The sequence below is a fragment of the Schistocerca piceifrons genome, chromosome 7, assembly GCF_021461385.2.
Source record: "Schistocerca piceifrons isolate TAMUIC-IGC-003096 chromosome 7, iqSchPice1.1, whole genome shotgun sequence".
Taxonomy (NCBI): Eukaryota; Metazoa; Arthropoda; class Insecta; order Orthoptera; family Acrididae; genus Schistocerca; species Schistocerca piceifrons.
In genome coordinates, this window is record NC_060144.1 from 523,365,561 (window position 1) to 523,382,933 (window position 17,373).

Consider the following 17,373-nt stretch of genomic DNA (forward strand, 5'->3'; position numbering starts at 1 on the left):
ATTTGCAGGTGTATCCCAGAATTGATCGCCATTAAATCATCCCGTAGCCATGTTCGTTCTTGCACTGGCAAGTGTATCCTAATCTGTAGTAGCTTTCCAGGCTATAGACCAGTGCTACCTTCCTCACCCACTGTTTATGGCTATCCAAGGTCTTGTCTCTGGCCTCCTGGATGGCCAGTTGTTTTCATTTGGATCCCTGGTCAAGTTGGGATTGCAGGAAATGAACGAGCTGACCAATTGGCCAAGCTGGCCACCAGGATGCTGATTCTGGAAATGGGGGCCCCAGAAGCAGGCCTGTGGTCATTGATATGCCTTAGATTGCTGGAAGCCTAGAACTGAGAATAGTTTGCTATGATCTCCCCAAACAAACTGAGGACAATTAAGGAGACCAGTACTATGTGGCAGTCTTCCCTGCATGCTTCTCACTAGGGAATCCATCATCCTCTGTCACCTCTGCACTGGCCACACTTGGCTGACCCATGGCCACATTATCTGACATAAGGATCCATCTCATTACTGATGCAGAGCCCAGCTGATGGTGGCCCACGTACTCATAGATTGCCCTAATCTAGTTGTTTTGAGGTAGCATCTTAATCTTCCTGACACACTATCTCTGTGCTAGCAGACGATGCCAAGCAGCTGACTTGATGTTATGTTTTGCCAGTGAAGATGGTTTCTATTCATCAATGTAAGGTAAGTTTTTGACCTCATTTCCCAGCTGAGAGATTGGTGGAGCACAACTCTCCTGCCCCCCCCCCCCCCAACCCCCCACCCTCTCCCCAGTTCTTTGCAGCCCTCGCTTGGTGTCCCAGCCTGGCATCTACCCTTTCCTCCTTTTTATCCTCTTTATTCTTTTCAATTTTTGATTTTAATGCCTTATCTTGGATGATTTTTTAAAGACTTGTCTGAGCAATATTTTTCTGGGCTTTTATCTCTGTCTTTTTTTTTTTAAAAAAAAAAAAAAAAAAAAAAAAGGATACTCTTGCTTTCCAGGATTTGTTTTTCGCCTCCTTCCTTCAACAACCACTCCTGTTTTTCCATTTAACGGAAGGGACTGATGACCTTGCAGTTTAGTCCTTTTCACTCCAAATCATCCAACCAACTAAAGATAACACCTCCTCTCCCTCAATCTCTTCACTGTAAACATCTCTCATAGGTCTCAAGAAAATGTCAGTTTTTTGTATAAAACCTCAGCAACACAACATGATTTTTTGCAGCAAGGATGGCCTTTGTAGCCATTTACTTCCCAAAGCTTTTGAATGTGCTCACCTCTGCATATCTTTTGAGGGTAATTTGTACCACATTGGTCACAACTGATTTTCCAAGATCATCACTGACATTGGTAATGTCATAATTGAACACATTACATGAAGGGACATTAGCAAGATTATCTTTCAGATTTATTCCTATGTATCATGCCTTGCAGTATTTGTATTGTGCTATATTGTAGTCAGACACACCCCATTAAATACTTGAGTTTATACCTAAAAAATTATCACATTGTGGATAATGATATGGACTATGGAGATAACCAAAAAGAAGTGTAAAACACTAAGTTCAAAGAACAATAGATATAAACAGTTTTTGTTATGTTATCACACCACACAGAATGGTGATAGATTTGTTCAGTGACATGAGTTCCACTTTAAGTACATTCAAGTTAGTGCCAACATGAAGAAATCAAACACCCATCTTCATAATAGATGGAAATTACCCAATAGAGAGCCATGTAGTGATAAATCTCACTCCATAGTATCAATCTCATCCCATCCCATGGTATACATCAATATTCTACAAGGATATGGAATGTTTGGTCAGTTCTTGGCTTCAGGAGGTAAAATGCCAGTTACTAGTAACAGACACATATTTGAAAGTTGGGGAAAAACTGTTTTGGAACTAATTAGTGTCTTCCATAGAGACAAAAGTGGGGTTGTTTGGGGAAGGTTGGATAGGAGAAGCGTGCCATTTAGGCTTGAGGGTGAGGGGAATCCTCTTGTAAGGATGATGGGAGATTTTTGTCTCCCCGTATTCTCACAAGAAGTGGGTCTAGGTAACTGTTAGGTCGAAGTGACAAGTCCCCCTCCTTTATAACATTTCCCTACTCCATAAGGAAGGAGCTAACAATTCTGAATGCTTACATAAACCCAATTTCTTAAGAGGTGTCTTTTGTAAATAGTTGGAATTTCGCTTCCTGCAGGTAAGCACTGGCTCACCATTCTGCCTTCTTGTAAGTGTTAGCTTAAATAAATGCTCATTTGATACAATTATATTTTCTTACCTAGTTCATAAGTTCTGGTATGTTTTAATTGTATTTAATGAAGGAGTGCAAACTTGTTTTTTGCCTTGTCACTGTATTGTAAAATGCCATGTGTCACATATGTTTTTAACAATCTTAATCCTGTCCTTTTACTTTGGGAATGGAATATCAAAATAAAATAATGAAAAGTCCAGGCTGGAATACCAACAATATTATGAAAAGCATAATTACCACTGAACATAAAGAGGACATGTTGAGTTGCAGACAGGCACAACGAAATGATTGTTAGGAAATGCACATACATTCCAACAAGCAAGCTCACTTACACACACACACACACACACACACACACACACACAAAACCGCTATCTCAGTTGTTCCTGCCAGAATGCAACTGTGTCATACATAAGCAGCAATCAGGATTGGAGCAGGGGAGGGGAAGGGGTAGGGGAGTATGAGTGTGTGTGTGTGTGGGGGGGGGGGGGGGAGATGAGTGAGTGCTGCCTCGCAGTATGTGAAGGGACTGATAGTGGCAGGACGTGGCTGCCAGGCATGGTGTTGAGTGACTGGAGTAGAGAGGTAGGGGAAATGGGAAAGGAAAGGAGCAGAGAAAGGGAAAATACCACCCCCACCCTTCCCACAGCCTCCCGATGCTTTGCCTGGTAGCTTTTTCATGCCACCGTCAGACCCTGCACGCTCCACCAGCAAATGATCACTTCTCTCCCATCACCTGTATCCTGATACCTCTCCTCCTTTTCCACCCCACTCTGTATTGCTGCTTCTGTTACACGCAGTTGCATTCTGGCCAGAATGACAAGACATTTTCATAATATTGTGAATATCAATATAACATAGATAAACATGCCATCGAATATGATATTTATTGCAGTTTCACTGAAGACTGTTTTCCATGTTTCCCATGATAGCATAAAATATGAGGTCCATTCAAAAAATCCCAGAACTTTGTCCACAAAATTTTGCTATGCATACCTTTCACTTATTGTGTGTGGTCTCCTTTGAAATACTCTCATCCACAATTGACACACTGCTCCCAATGCCATTTCCACTTCCAGAAGCAGTCTTGGTACGCCTCTTTCTGGATCACGCAAAGCACCATCTGCAAATTTTCTTTTATCTCATCTGTCATTGTAATATTTCATCCTTTCAACATTGGATATTAAAAAAAGTCCGCAGGGCCCAAATTTGGAGAGTACGGGGTTTGTGGGAGCACAGTTATTTCTTTTTTTGTGCAGTAGTCAATCACCAATGGGGATGAATGTGCAGGTGTGTTATCATGGTGAAAGAGCTGTGAATTGTCTCACCAGATTTCACAATGTTTCATTCTCACATTTTCTCGCAAGCATTGCAACATGTCCCAATAGTACCATAGATTAATAGTTTGTCAGTTTGGCACGAATTTATGTAAACTAATCCTTCATAGTCAAAGGAAACTATCAGCATAACTTTGATCTTTTACCTGACCTGATGAGCCTTTTTTGGTGTTGGAGACCCTTTCCCAACCCAGTGTGAAGTTTGAACTTTGGTCTCAACATCATAACCATAGACATTCATCTCGTCACCAGTTATGATTCTCTAAAGGAACAACTCATTCTTGCAGTCCAAAAGCAAAGCTCTTCACAGATTATGAGGCAAAGGTCTTTCTGGTCTTAACTTACGAGCTGTGCGTCAAACTTGGTGGCAACATCATTTCATGACATGAGCCAACTAAACACTGAAGCACTGAGCAATAACTAACATACATTCAACAATGAAACTTACAGGAGTTGCACATTAAACACAGGCATGTGGATAGTTGCCAACTACATTTCACTCCAACACGCCATTGGTGTGAAATTACGAATGTTCCGGGAGTTTTTGAACATAACTTGTAGCCTCATTTCATCACTGCAAACTATCTGTTCATTAGTTTTCAAACAATGGAAAATCCAGGATAGAATGTAACATGTTCATTAGTTTTACACTATGGTCTCAATTTCTTTCATTCTTGAGCTTTGTTGACAGTGTCTGACCATTTTTGTCACTGTAGCCAATGTTTATCTTACAGCTAAGGTCACATGCTCTTACAAAGACGTTGTTAGCTGCTCGTTTTGCTTTCAGCAGACATACCAGCTGAAGAGCTGACTGTTGGTATAAATCCAAATGTATTGACTCTATTCAACAAATCTGTTTTATAGTTTGTCTCTCATAAGAAGTTAACATTTAAATTCCAGAGTTACCTTCTATCATTTTTCAGTCACATATAATATTATTATATGTCTTTTCCCTGTCTTATCTGTTTTTAAAATTTGGTAAGCAAGCATGTAAGAATACTTTTTGAACAACTGATAAAAGGTAAATGCTCCATCTGTCATATCTCTATAATCTTTTTGTCTAGTGAGCAAACCAAAGGAATTTTCCAGTCTGCGGGTACAACTATGGTCAGTCATGAGCATCTCAGTAGGTACACTACTCTTCAACACATTTAACAACAATGTACCAGTAAATACACTCCTGGAAATGGAAAAAAGAACACATTGACACCGGTGTGTCAGACCCACCATACATGCTCCGGACACTGCGAGAGGGCTGTACAAGCAATGATCACACGCACGGCACAGCGGACACACCAGGAACCGCGGTGTTGGCCGCCGAATGGCGCTAGCTGCGCAGCATTTGTGCACCGCCGCCGTCAGTGTCAGCCAGTTTGCCGTGGCATACGGAGCTCCATCGTAGTCTTTAACACTGGTAGCATGCCACGACAGCGTGGACGTGAACCGTATGTGCAGTTGACGGACTTTGAGCGAGGGCGTATAGTGGGCATGCGGGAGCCCAGGTGGACGTACCGCCGAATTGCTCAACACGTGGGGCGTGAGGTCTCCACAGTACATCGATGTTGTCGCCAGTGGTCGGCGGAAGGTGCACGTGCCCGTCGACCTGGGACCGGACCGCAGCGACGCACGGATGCACGCCAAGACCGTAGGATCCTACGCAGTGCCGTAGGGGACCGCACCGCCACTTCCCAGCAAATTAGGGACACTGTTGCTCCTGGGGTATCGGCGAGGACCATTCGCAACCGTCTCCATGAAGCTGGGCTACGGTCCCGCACACCGTTAGGCCGTCTTCCGCTCACGCCCCAACATCGTGCAGCCCGCCTCCAGTGGTGTCGCGACAGGCGTGAATGGAGGGACGAATGGAGACGTGTCGTCTTCAGCGATGAGAGTCGCTTGTGCCTTGGTGCCAATGATGGTCGTATGCGTGTTTGGCGCCGTGCAGATGAGCGCCACAATCAGGACTGCATACGACCGAGGCACACAGGGCCAACACCCGGCATCATGGTGTGGGGAGCGATCTCCTACACTGGCCGTACACCACTGGTGATCGTCGAGGGGACACTGAATAGTGCACGGTACATCCAAACCGTCATCGCACCCATCGTTCTACCATTCCTAGACCGGCAAGGGAACTTGCTGTTCCAACAGGACAATGCACGTCCGCATGTATCCCGTGCCACCCAACGTGCTCTAGAAGGTGTAAGTCAACTAACCTGGCCAGCAAGATCTCCGGATCTGTCTCCCATTGAGCATGTTTGGGACTGGATGAAGCGTCGTCTCACGCGGTCTGCACGTCCAGCACGAACGCTGGTCCAACTGAGGCGCCAGGTGGAAATGGCATGGCAAGCCGTTCCACAGGACTACATCCAGCATCTCTACGATCGTCTCCATGGGAGAATAGCAGCCTGCATTGCTGCGAAAGGTGGATATACACTGTACTAGTGCCGACATTGTGCATGCTCTGTTGCCTGTGTCTATGTGCCTGTGGTTCTGTCAGTGTGATCATGTGATGTATCTGACCCCAGGAATGTGTCAATAAAGTTTGCCCTTCCTGGGACAATGAATTCACGGTGTTCTTATTTCAATTTCCAGGAGTGTATAAATATTTAAAATAACATAAAAGTTTATGTTCTCAGGTTAGGTAGTTACTCTTACAGGAAAGTAACAGAAGTCTTACAGAGTTCGTAATAGAATATTTACAGTTTTAATTTCTATCATGTTCACTGGTTGCTGTTAACATAAAACAAAGGTGGTCCAAAAGTTACCTTTGAACTTCAACACAGGGTTGTGTGTGCATTTCAATAAAGATTTTTTTCTGATCTCAATATGTCCCTGCTTTCCTTAATGTTGGTTTTATTTGTTTTCAGAAATAAATTGTTTCATGTTGGAATACTCTTTCATTCGTTATTCCCATAGAGAATTTTCATTTGGCTATGCATTTAAATCCATTTGTGTAACCAATAAACAAGTTTGAATGAGATGAAGAGAATCTTCAGAATAAAATGGGTACAATAAAAATGTTGTTATTGTTGTGGTCTCCAGTCCAGAGACTGGTTTCATGCAGGTCTCCATGCTACTCTATCCTGTGCAAGCTTCTTCATCTCCCAGTACCTACTGCAACCTACATCCTTCTGAATCTGCTTAGTGTATTCATGTCATGGTCTACCTCTACGTTTTTTACCTTCCAAGCTGCCCTCCAATACTAAAATGGTGATCCCTTGATGCCTCAGAACATGTCCTACCAACCGATCTCTTCTTCTAGTCAGGATGTACCACAAACTCCTCTTCCACCAATTCTATTCAATACCTCCTCATTAGTTATGTGATCTACCCATCTAATCTTCAGCATTCTTCTGTAGCACCACATTTCGAAAGCTTCTATTCTCTTCTTGTCCAAACTATTTATCATCCATGTTTCACTTCCATACATGGCTACACTCCATACAAATACTTTCAGAAACGACTTCCTGACACTTAAATCTATATTCGATGTTAACAGATTTCTCTTCTTCAGAAACTCTTTCCTTGCCATTGCCAGTCTACATTTTATATCCTCTCTACTTCGACCATCATCAGTTATTTTGCTCCCCAAATAGCAAAACTCCTTTACTACTTTAAGTGTCTCATTTCCTAATCTAATTCCCTCAGCAACACCCGACCTAATTCGACTATATTCCATTATCCTCGTTTTGCTTTTATTGACGTTCGTCTTATATCCTCCTTTCAAGACACTGTCCATTCCGTTCAACTGCTCTTCCATGTCCTTTGCTGTCTCTGACAGAATTACAATGTCATCGGCTAACCTCAAAGTTTTTATTTCTTCTCCATGGATTTTAATACCTACTGCTAATTTTTCCTTTGTTTCCTTTATACTTGTTCAATATACAGATTGAACAACATCAAGGAGAGGCTACAACCTGTATCACTCCCTTCCCAACCACTGCTTCCCTTTCATGTCTCTCGACTCTTATAACTGCCATCTTGTTTGCCTTTCCTTAATCTATCTTCTAAGATAAGTCGTAGGGTCACGATTGCCTCACATGTTCCAACATTTCTACGGAATCCAAACTGATCTTCTCCGAGGTCAACTTCTACCAGCTTTTCCATTCGTCTGTAAAGAATTTGTGTTAGTATTTTGCAGCTGTGACTTATCAAACTGATAGTTCAGTAATTTTCATATCTGTCGACACCTGCTTTCTTTGGGATTGGAATTATTATATTCTTCTTGAAGTCTGAGGGTATTTCACCTGTCTCATACACCTTGCTTACCAGATGGTAGAGTTTTGTCAAGACTGGCTCTACCAAGGCCGTCAGTAGATCTAATGGAATGTTGTCTACTCCCGGGGCCTTGTTTCGACTCAGGTCTTTCAGTGCTCTATCAAACTCTTCATGCAGTATTGTATCTCCCATTTCATCTTCATCTACGTCCTCTTCCATTTCCGTAATATTGTCCTCAAGTACATCGCTCTTTATATAGACCCTCTGTATACTCCTTCCACCTTTCTGCTTTCCCTTCTTTGCTTATAACTGGGTTTCCATCTGAGCTCTCGATATTCATACAAGTGGTTCTCTTTTCTCCAATCATCTCTTTAATTTTCCTGTAGGCGGTATCTATCTTACCCCTAGTGAGATCACCCTCTACATCCTTACATTTGTCCTCTAGCCATCCCTGCTTAGCCATTTTGCACTTCCTGTCGATCTCATTTTTAAGACGTTTGTATTCCTTTGTGCCTGATTCATTTACTGCATTTCTATATTTTCTCCTTTCATCAATTAAATTCAATATTTCTTGTGTTACCCAAGGATTTCTACTAGCCCTTGTCTTTTTACCTACTCAATCCTCTGCTGCCTTCACTACTTCCTCCCTCAACCCTTCTCCTTCTCCTGTATTTCTTTCCCCCATTCCTGTCAATTGTTCCCTTATGCTCTCCCTGAATCTCTGTACAGCCTCTGGTTCTTTCAGTTTATCCAGGTCCCATCTCCTTAAATTCCCACCTTTTTGCAGTTTCTTCAGGTTTAATCTACAGTTCATAACCAATAGATTCTGGCCACAGTCCTCATCTGCCCCTGGAAATGTCTTACAGTTTAAAATCTGACTCCTAAATCTCTGTCTTACCATTATATAATGTTTGATACCTTCTAGTATCTCCAGGCTTCTTCCATGTATACAACCTTCTTTCATGATTCTTGAACCAAGTGTTACCTATGATTAAGTTATGCTCTGTGCAAAATTCTACCAGGCGGCTTCCTCTTTCATTTCTTCCCCCCAGTCCATATTCGCCTACTATGTTTCCTTCTCTCCCTTTTCCTATTATTGAATTGCAGTCCCCCATGACTATTAAATTTTTGTCTCCCTTCACTATCTGAATAATTCCTTTTATCTCATCTTATATTTCTTCAATCTCTGTAGCATCTGTGTAGCTAGTTGGCATATAAACTTGTACTGCTGTGGTAGGAGTGGCCTTGTGTCTATCTTGGCTACAATAATGCATTCACTATGCTGTTCGAAGTAAATTACCCGCACTCCTATTTTTTTTATTCATTACTAAACCTACTCCTGCATTACCCCTATTTGATTTTGTATTTATAATACTGTATTCACCTGACCAAAAGTCTTGTTCCTCCTGCCACCGAACTTCACTAATTCCTACTATATCTAACTTCAACCTATCCATTTCCCTTTTTAAATTTTCTAACCTACCTGCCCGATTAAGGGATCTGACATTCCACACTCCGATCCGTAGAACGCCAGTTTTCTTTCTCCTGATAACGACGTCCTCCTGAGTAGTCCCCGCCCGGAGATCCAGATGGGGGACTATTTTACCTCCGGAATATTTTACCCAAGAGGACACCATCATCATTTAATCATACAGTAAAGCTGCACACCCTCGGGAAAAATTACGGCTGTAGTTTCCCCTTGCTTTCAGCTGTTCGCAGTACCAGCACAGCAAGCCGTTTTGGTTAGTGTTACAAGGCCAGATCTGTCAATCATCCAGACTGTTGCCCCTGCAACTACTGAAAAGGCTGCTGCCCCTCTTCATGAACCACTTGTTTGTCTGGCCTCTTAGCAGATACCCCTCCGTTGTGGTTGCACCTACGGTACGGCTATCTGTATCGCTGAGGCACGCAAGCCTCCCCACAAACGGCAAGGTCCATGGTTCATGGGGGGGATAAAACTGTTAACTGCAACTAATGGCTAACAGCCCACACTTGGCAGCATAGGTGAATCACTAAAAATATTGTGAAGAAAGCACCAAAAAACACAGCATACCCCCACCTCCCCAAAAAAAGCCTCCAAACTGTATGAAGTAAGAATTTTTGTTTAAACTAGTAATAAATTATAGCAAGTTAGGTAAGATATACTTTTTGTTTTCTAGGGATGTTGCGATGATATCCTCAAGGATATGATTGTGGCATAATGGACAAGAGTATGCAATCCAGACTGTGATGAACAAAAACATTTATAATTAACTGTTTTATAGCGTGTTGGTTCATCTTTTGAAAGCAGTATAGCAGCAATTATATGTGCCATGGATTTGACGGCTCCTCATCGGATTTCTGGAGGCATATAGTACCAGGTATCTACGCGTAGATTATGCAATTTCCATAAATTATGGGTTGGTAATTAGTGAGTACAAACTGGCATGCACCGGCATCCCATGTTCACATCAGGCAAGTGATCAAGACATCAATGTGAGCTCGCTATCATAGTCCTCAAAACACTGTAGCAGGGTTCTGTCCTTTTGACATACACAGTGATCTTTCTGGAAGACGATGCCATTGAAGATGAGGAAGATATCAAACATGAGCTTCACAATAATGATCATGTAGTTCACAACTGCCTTGGTGCCTTCTAGTACTATTGCAGGTTTCATGGAAGCCTAGGTGAATGTCTCCCATAACAGAATTCTGCTCTCACTGGTCTGTGCCTGTGGCATGGTCCTGTATCAAGCAGCTGTCCAACTGAATGATGATGTACCTGGACTGATTTAACAACAAGTGGCATTCATCTGACATTTGTCCATTGATCCACATGGACTCTGATCCCACACCCACTGTAATTGTAACTGATGTTTTTACACATAGGTTGTGTGCTGTGGAGCCCCATGTTCAACAGTGTATGCTCAACTGTGTGCTATTAAATGTATGTGCCTCACATGAGAACATATGTTATGTGATCTGTCACAGATATTTGTCTACCCTGCTTTACAGAGTTGGAAAGCATTCTACCTTTGCGTACTATGCTGTGATGTGAACCTTGTTGCCTACTGGTACCTTCCAGGGTTCTCATGGTAGTGGCAAGCAACCAACCAACCAGCTTCACTGTTTCCAAGATGCTCCTTCGCAGGCTACAGCCATAACAATCTACCTATTTTTTTTAAGTGAGTTATGTCAATGGATTTTCCCCATTTTCATTCTGTATGATGGCTAGAAAGATTACAAATTAGTTTCTGTCCCGCTTATCTACTACTCTCACTGTGGCACTTGCCCGCACCACTACCAGGTGGCATTCAACCTCACAGTGGGCAGTGGTCGTAGTGTTTAGGTTCGTAGATAGAGTAGGATGTGCTTAGTGGGGGAACTGGGCAAAAATTGCATGTGAGTCTTCCTCAGTAACGTGAACCCCTAGCCTAGTCCTTTCACATCCTTATCCCATCATTATCACACACATGCAGCTAAATGGTTAAATGATGATGGCATCTTCTTGGGTAAAATATTCCCGAGGTAAAATAATCCCCCATTTGGATCTCTGGGTGGGGACTACTCAGGAGGACATTGTTATCAGGAGAAAGAAAATTGGCGTACTACGGATCGGAGCGTGGAATGTCAGATACCATAATGGGGTAGGTAGGTTAGAAAATTTGAAAGGGGAAATGGATAGGTTAAAGTTAGATATAGTGGGAATTAGTGAAGTTCAGTGGCAAGAGGAACAAGACTTTTGGTCAGGTGAATACAGCATTATAAATACAAAATCAAATAGGGGTAATGCAGGAGTAGGTTTAGTAATGAATAAAAAAAATAGGAGTGCGGGTAATTTACTTCGAACAGCATAGTGAATGCATAGTGTAGCATAGTGTAGCCAAGATAGACACAAGGCCACTCCTACCACAGTAGTACAAGTTTATATGCCAACTAGCTACACAGATGCTACAGAGATTGAAGAAATGAAAGAAGGTTGTATACATGGAAGAAGCCTGGAGATACTAGAAGGTATCAAACATTATATAATGATAAGACAGAGATTTAGGAGCCAGATTTTAAATTGTAAGACATTTTCAGGGGCAGATGTGGACTGTGACCAGAATCTATTGGTTATGAACTGTAGATTAAACCTGAAAAAACTGCAAAAAGGTGGGAATTTAAGGAGATGGGACCTGGATAAACTGAAAGAACCAGAGGTTGTAGAGAGTTTTAGAGAGAGCTTTAGGGAATGATTGACAAGAACAGGGGAACGAAATACAATAGAAGAAGAAAGGGTAGCTTTGAGAAATGAAATAGTGAAGGCAGCAGAAGATCAATTCGGTAAAAAGATGAGGGCTGGTAGAAGTCCTTGGGTAACAGAAAAGATATTGAATTTAATTGATGAAAGGAGAAAATATAAAAATGCAGTAAATGAATCAGGCAAAAAGGAATACAAAGTCTCAAAAATGAGATCGACGGGAAGTGCAAAATGGCTAAGCAGGACAAATGTAAGGATGTAGAAGCATGTCTCACTAGAGGTAAGACAAATACTGCCTACAAGAAAATTTGAGAGACCTTTGGAGAAACAAGAACCACTTGTATGAATATAAAGAGCTCAGTTATAAAACCAGTTCTAAGCAAAGAAGGAAAAGTAGAAAGGTGGAAGGAGTATATAGAGGTTCTATGTAAGGGCGATGTACTTGAGGGCAATATTATGGAAATTGAAGAGGACATAGACGAAGATGAAATGGGAGATATGATATGACAGAGCACTGAAAGACCTAAGTTGAAACAATGCCCCGGGAGTAGACAATATTCCATTAGAACTAGTGGTAGCTTTGAGAGAGCCAGCCACGACAAAACTCTAGCATCTGGTGAGCAAGATGTATGAGGTAGGTGAAATACCCTCAGACTTCAAGAAGAATATAATAATTCCAAGCCCAAAAAAGGCAGGCATTGACAGGTATGAAAGTTACTGAACTATCAGTTTAATAAGTCATGGCTGCAAAATACTAACATGAATTGTTTACAGGAAATCTGGTAGAAGCCAACCGTGGGGAACATCAGTTTGGATTCTGTAGAAATGTTGGAACACATGAGGCAATACTTGATCCTATGACATATCTTTGAAGGTAGATTAAAGATAGGCAAACCTATGTTTCTAGCATTTGTAGACTTGGAGAAAGCTTTTGACAATGTTGACTGGAATACTCTCTTTCAAATTCTGAAGGTGGCAGGGGTCAGATACAGGGAGCAAAAGGCTATTTACAATCTTTACAGAAACCAGATGGCAGTTATAAAGAGTCGAGGGGCGTGAAAGGGAAGCAGTGGTGGGGAGTGAGACATGGTTGTAACCTATCCCTGATGTTATTCAATCTGTATTTTGAGCAAGAAGTAAATTAAATAAAAGAAAAATTTGGAGTAGGAATTAAAATCCACTGAGAAGAAATAAAAAGTTTGTGGTTTGCCGACAACATTGCAATTCTGTCAGAGACAGCAAAGGACCTGGAAGAGCAGTTGAATGGAATGGGCAGTGTCTTGAAAGGAGGATATAAGATAAACATAAAAAAAGCAAAATGAGGATAATGGAATGTAATAGAATTAAATTAGGTGATACAGAGGGAATTAGATTAGGAAATGACACACTTAAAGTAGTCGATGAGTTTTGCTATTTGTGGAGCAAAATAACTGATGACAGTTGATGTTGAGAGGATCTTAAATGTAGATTGGCAATGGCAAGGATAGCATTTCTGAAGAAGAGAAATTCGTTAACATTTGAGTATAGATTTCAGGGTCAGGAAGTCCCTAATGAAAGTATTTGTATGGAGTGTAGCCCTGTATGGAAGTGAAACATGGATGATAAGTAGTTTAGACAAGAAGAGAATAGAAGCGTTTGAAATGTGGTGCTACAGAAGAATGCTGAAGATTGGATGGGTAAATCATGTAACTAATGAAGAGGTACTGAATAGAATTGGGGAGAAGAGGAATTTGTGGCACAACTTGACCAGAAGAAGGGATCAGTTGGTAGAGCATGTTCTGAGGCATTAAGCATCACCAATTTAGTATTTTAGGGCAGTGTGGAGGATAAAAATCGTAGAGGGGACCAAGAGATGAATACAGTAAGCAGATTCAGAAGGATGTAGGTTGCAGTAGTTACTAGGAGATGAAGAAGCTTGCCCAGGATAGAGTAGCATTGGGAGCTGCATCAAACTAATCTCTGGACTGAAGACCACCAAAACAATGTCTGAGGCAGGTCTACCTCCATTGTCAAAACACACTGCTGAGCACTACATGTTAGCGTTCAGTGCCTGCTTAACAACACATGCCATCTGGATCCATCCCAGCACCATCTTTTCTGAACCAGGCAGATGGGTTTTAGCCTTGAAATACTCTTATTCTGTAATTCTCCCAGTGACAATTTTCTTACAACCCACTGCACCAACACCCTCTAGCCAACAATCTCTCTTCTGTCCTGTCATCCCCTCTCAGTCCACACCTCATGTCATTGTGCACTGTATGAACTCACCAGCTTCCAGCTCTCTTGTGTTGCTAATTTGTCCCATGCACCTGCTGCCTCTCCCACCTATCCCACGCTCTTGCTGACACCCTCTGAGCCAGTGGCTTCCCCTCCCCAACTCTTCCTCACACTTTGCACAAAGTTTACATACTCTAGCTTGTTGAAGAATTCATTTGATAGCTAACAAATTATGTGTTCATTTTTGTGTTTCAACAGCTCGACATTTCTTCTACCTATACTCCTTGTGTGATTTAACGTTATGGTGAACTAACAAACATACATCTGATAAATGAATTATATGAGTAACATTCAACATTATGTGAGAATACACCTTCCCGGAGTTATAGAAATGACTGATCAAGAATGTCACAAAATCTGTTTCAGTAATTTCAACAGAGGTGTAACTTACGGGATGTATCAAGAGTATGGCGTGCTATGGTGTGTTAAAATGTAGTTGTGATCAGTTTCTATTTTGTTTAGTCAATGGAATGCTAATTCTGAGGTCTGACTTCAGTAATCAAAACCTCAGGCTGGGCACAAGGTTATCAGAGCTGTGGCATGCCAAATGGATTACTAAATTTTAACATCCATGGTTGCAGTTGAAAGACTTCAGGTGTATTGTGGATAGCATTTCTCTTAGCCACACAAACTCCACATGTCACATGTATAATAGATACTTGTTTGAAGGAGCCCATGAAGGATATCGATAATTTGCATTGCTACGGTGTATACATTGTTTGCTGATTCCTCAGTTGCATTTTATATAAAAAAACTTTCAAATAGTGTTCTACTACTGCTTGTTGGCTGTTACTTTGTCAGCAAAACTTCAAAAACTTTTAAATACAGTTTTGAACAACCTGCTTGTATTGCACAATAAGTTGAGAGACAAGCCAGACCTGTATCACTCCTCTTGCCAAATTAAAGGCTGTTGTACTGGTACACTAGCCAGTCTCTGTCTGGCTTCTAGCAGTTCTACACACTTGCCTAGGCAAACAGTGAGCTGATTCTCCATCACCATTTCAGAAACACAATACGTAAAAACTAAAACACAAAAGCACATTTAACTGTCTTTACATATTCACAGACAGTGGCGTATACAACTCTTGTCTCTTGCAGTAACTGAAGCTCATAGTGACAAGAGTGGCATCCAGTTCCAGAATTTAAAAAAGAAAAAAAAAAGATCCATGATAGTGCATGGGTAGTTTCCCACCATTGGTGAAGCATGCACCTCTATGGTTAGCCAGCTGGGATGATATAACCTTACAGATAAGTGTGTGTGTGCTATACCTCTGTTAGGTACAATGACTCAGTGCCTCTACTAAACTGAGACAGTCATAGGTCATGAGAGTGTCCTGGTCTGCTGTACCTGAGGCCAAGATTGGCCTTAGGTACAGCCCGTCAGTCTATCATATATCAACAGCAACAACCAAATAAATTGTTGCATGTATCTGCCATATTGTCCCCAGTCTGCCTTCAAATGTCATGGTGTGTAAAAAACAAAATCTTGGTTGCATTATATTCGGTTATGGACATTCTCTAGATGAGTACCATAACCTTTCAATAAATAGGTTTATTCTATTAAGTTAGTTTGTTTTATTATACAACAGAAACACACAGGATAGCACAAAAATGTAGCTGCTGGCTAACGACGGGCTTAGATTGCAACATCACTATAGGTAAATAAGTTGTACATTTGGTGAAATTATGGCTCATTCCAGTATTTTTCTCATTGTTACAACCAAAAGGCATGCTTTGTTATGCAATAGTAATGTGCACTTTGGAATTTTTCTGTAATGTCAGAAGATATTTATATAGTTACTGTTCTCCTTTTAGTTGTCGATGAACTGATTTGAAAAATTAGAAGTTCAGTTTTCTAGCTCCTCTGTGACTAAAAATTTGTTACATTTTGAACATGATTTATGTGCTATGCTGTGTGAATACTTGAAAGGACAGTCTGTTGATTTCAGGTTGCTGTAACAGATTCAGTCATCTTGATAGCACAGTGTTATTTAAACTGTTTTCTTGATAAAAACACGTGCTGCAGTTTTTAAACATTGCTTTATGTTGTGGAAGGATGTAATTAAACTTTATATTTTTATTTCCAGGTAGCACATTAGGTGGAATCGCAGCCTATATTATGAGTGACAACTTCAAGCCTCTCCCACAAATATTAAAGGAAGACCTTAGTGTTCAACAGAAGGAAGAATTGGTTAGATCTGTTCGGGCTGTTATTAATGACATTAGAGTAGAAGATGCAGTTATGCTTGCGACATTGATTGTCGGTAACAGAACTCTATCAAAAACTGTTCTACAGTTGGTAGTAAATTTTCTGAGAACTCAGATGTAGAAGTAACTGGTCCAAGCTATGTTCAGTAGTATCATTTTTCTGTTTAAAATCAAACAATATTATTGTCATACAATGTAGGCTCTCACAGCCAGTGTTGTCTTCAATTAAAACTTCTGGGCTGAGAGGCCGTGGTCATTGTATAAAATTTCCACCGAATGTTACGTCTCCATATGCGGGAGACATCTTCTGAGGTCGTCTGGCTACTGCCACTGAGGCTCCAGGTACTCTCACATTTATAGAGCGCATAGAGGGCACCACCATTTGACACGTCGGCATCATAATGGAGATGAAAATTAGGTGGAAATTTTATACATCGACCATGGCCTTCCAGTCTGGACGTTTTAACTGAAGAATGTTATTGTCATTTTTGTGTGTAAATAATTTATATTTTTTATTTAAAACAGTCACTAAATGATGTTTTTATCTAGCCATATCACCCATGGGAATTTACATTTTGAGAATACAGTGATTGTCTACTTTACTTCAATAAAATAGTGGTGTCAGCATTTTTACAAAAGGCACAACCCAGTAATTTGATCGTGTTCATGTATCTTTTAGGAATTATTCTGTGTTGCATAGCTTTACCATATATAGAAATGTATTACTTTCACAGAATTTAATTTTTGTGTGATCAGTGTTACACATATCAGAATGTGATATGGACTGTAATAAGTATGACAAATGAGGTTGCTATAAAATTTATTTTCAGCATTAGCTAGGAAAATGAGCTAGTGTGTGA

General features: G+C 41.0%; 1 protein-coding gene across 1 annotated transcript in view; it reads left to right on the forward strand.

Annotated features, from left to right (window-relative positions):
- The window catches only part of LOC124709062, a 36,248-nt gene extending 19,424 nt beyond the window's left edge, over positions 1-16,824 (forward strand). The window contains exons 4-5 of the mRNA XM_047240711.1: positions 16,255-16,291; positions 16,393-16,824. Of these exons, the coding sequence (XP_047096667.1) occupies positions 16,255-16,291; positions 16,393-16,634 (279 nt within the window). The 3' untranslated portion in view covers positions 16,635-16,824. The remainder of the gene's footprint in view (positions 1-16,254; positions 16,292-16,392) is intronic.
- The last annotated feature ends 549 nt before the right edge of the window (positions 16,825-17,373 follow it).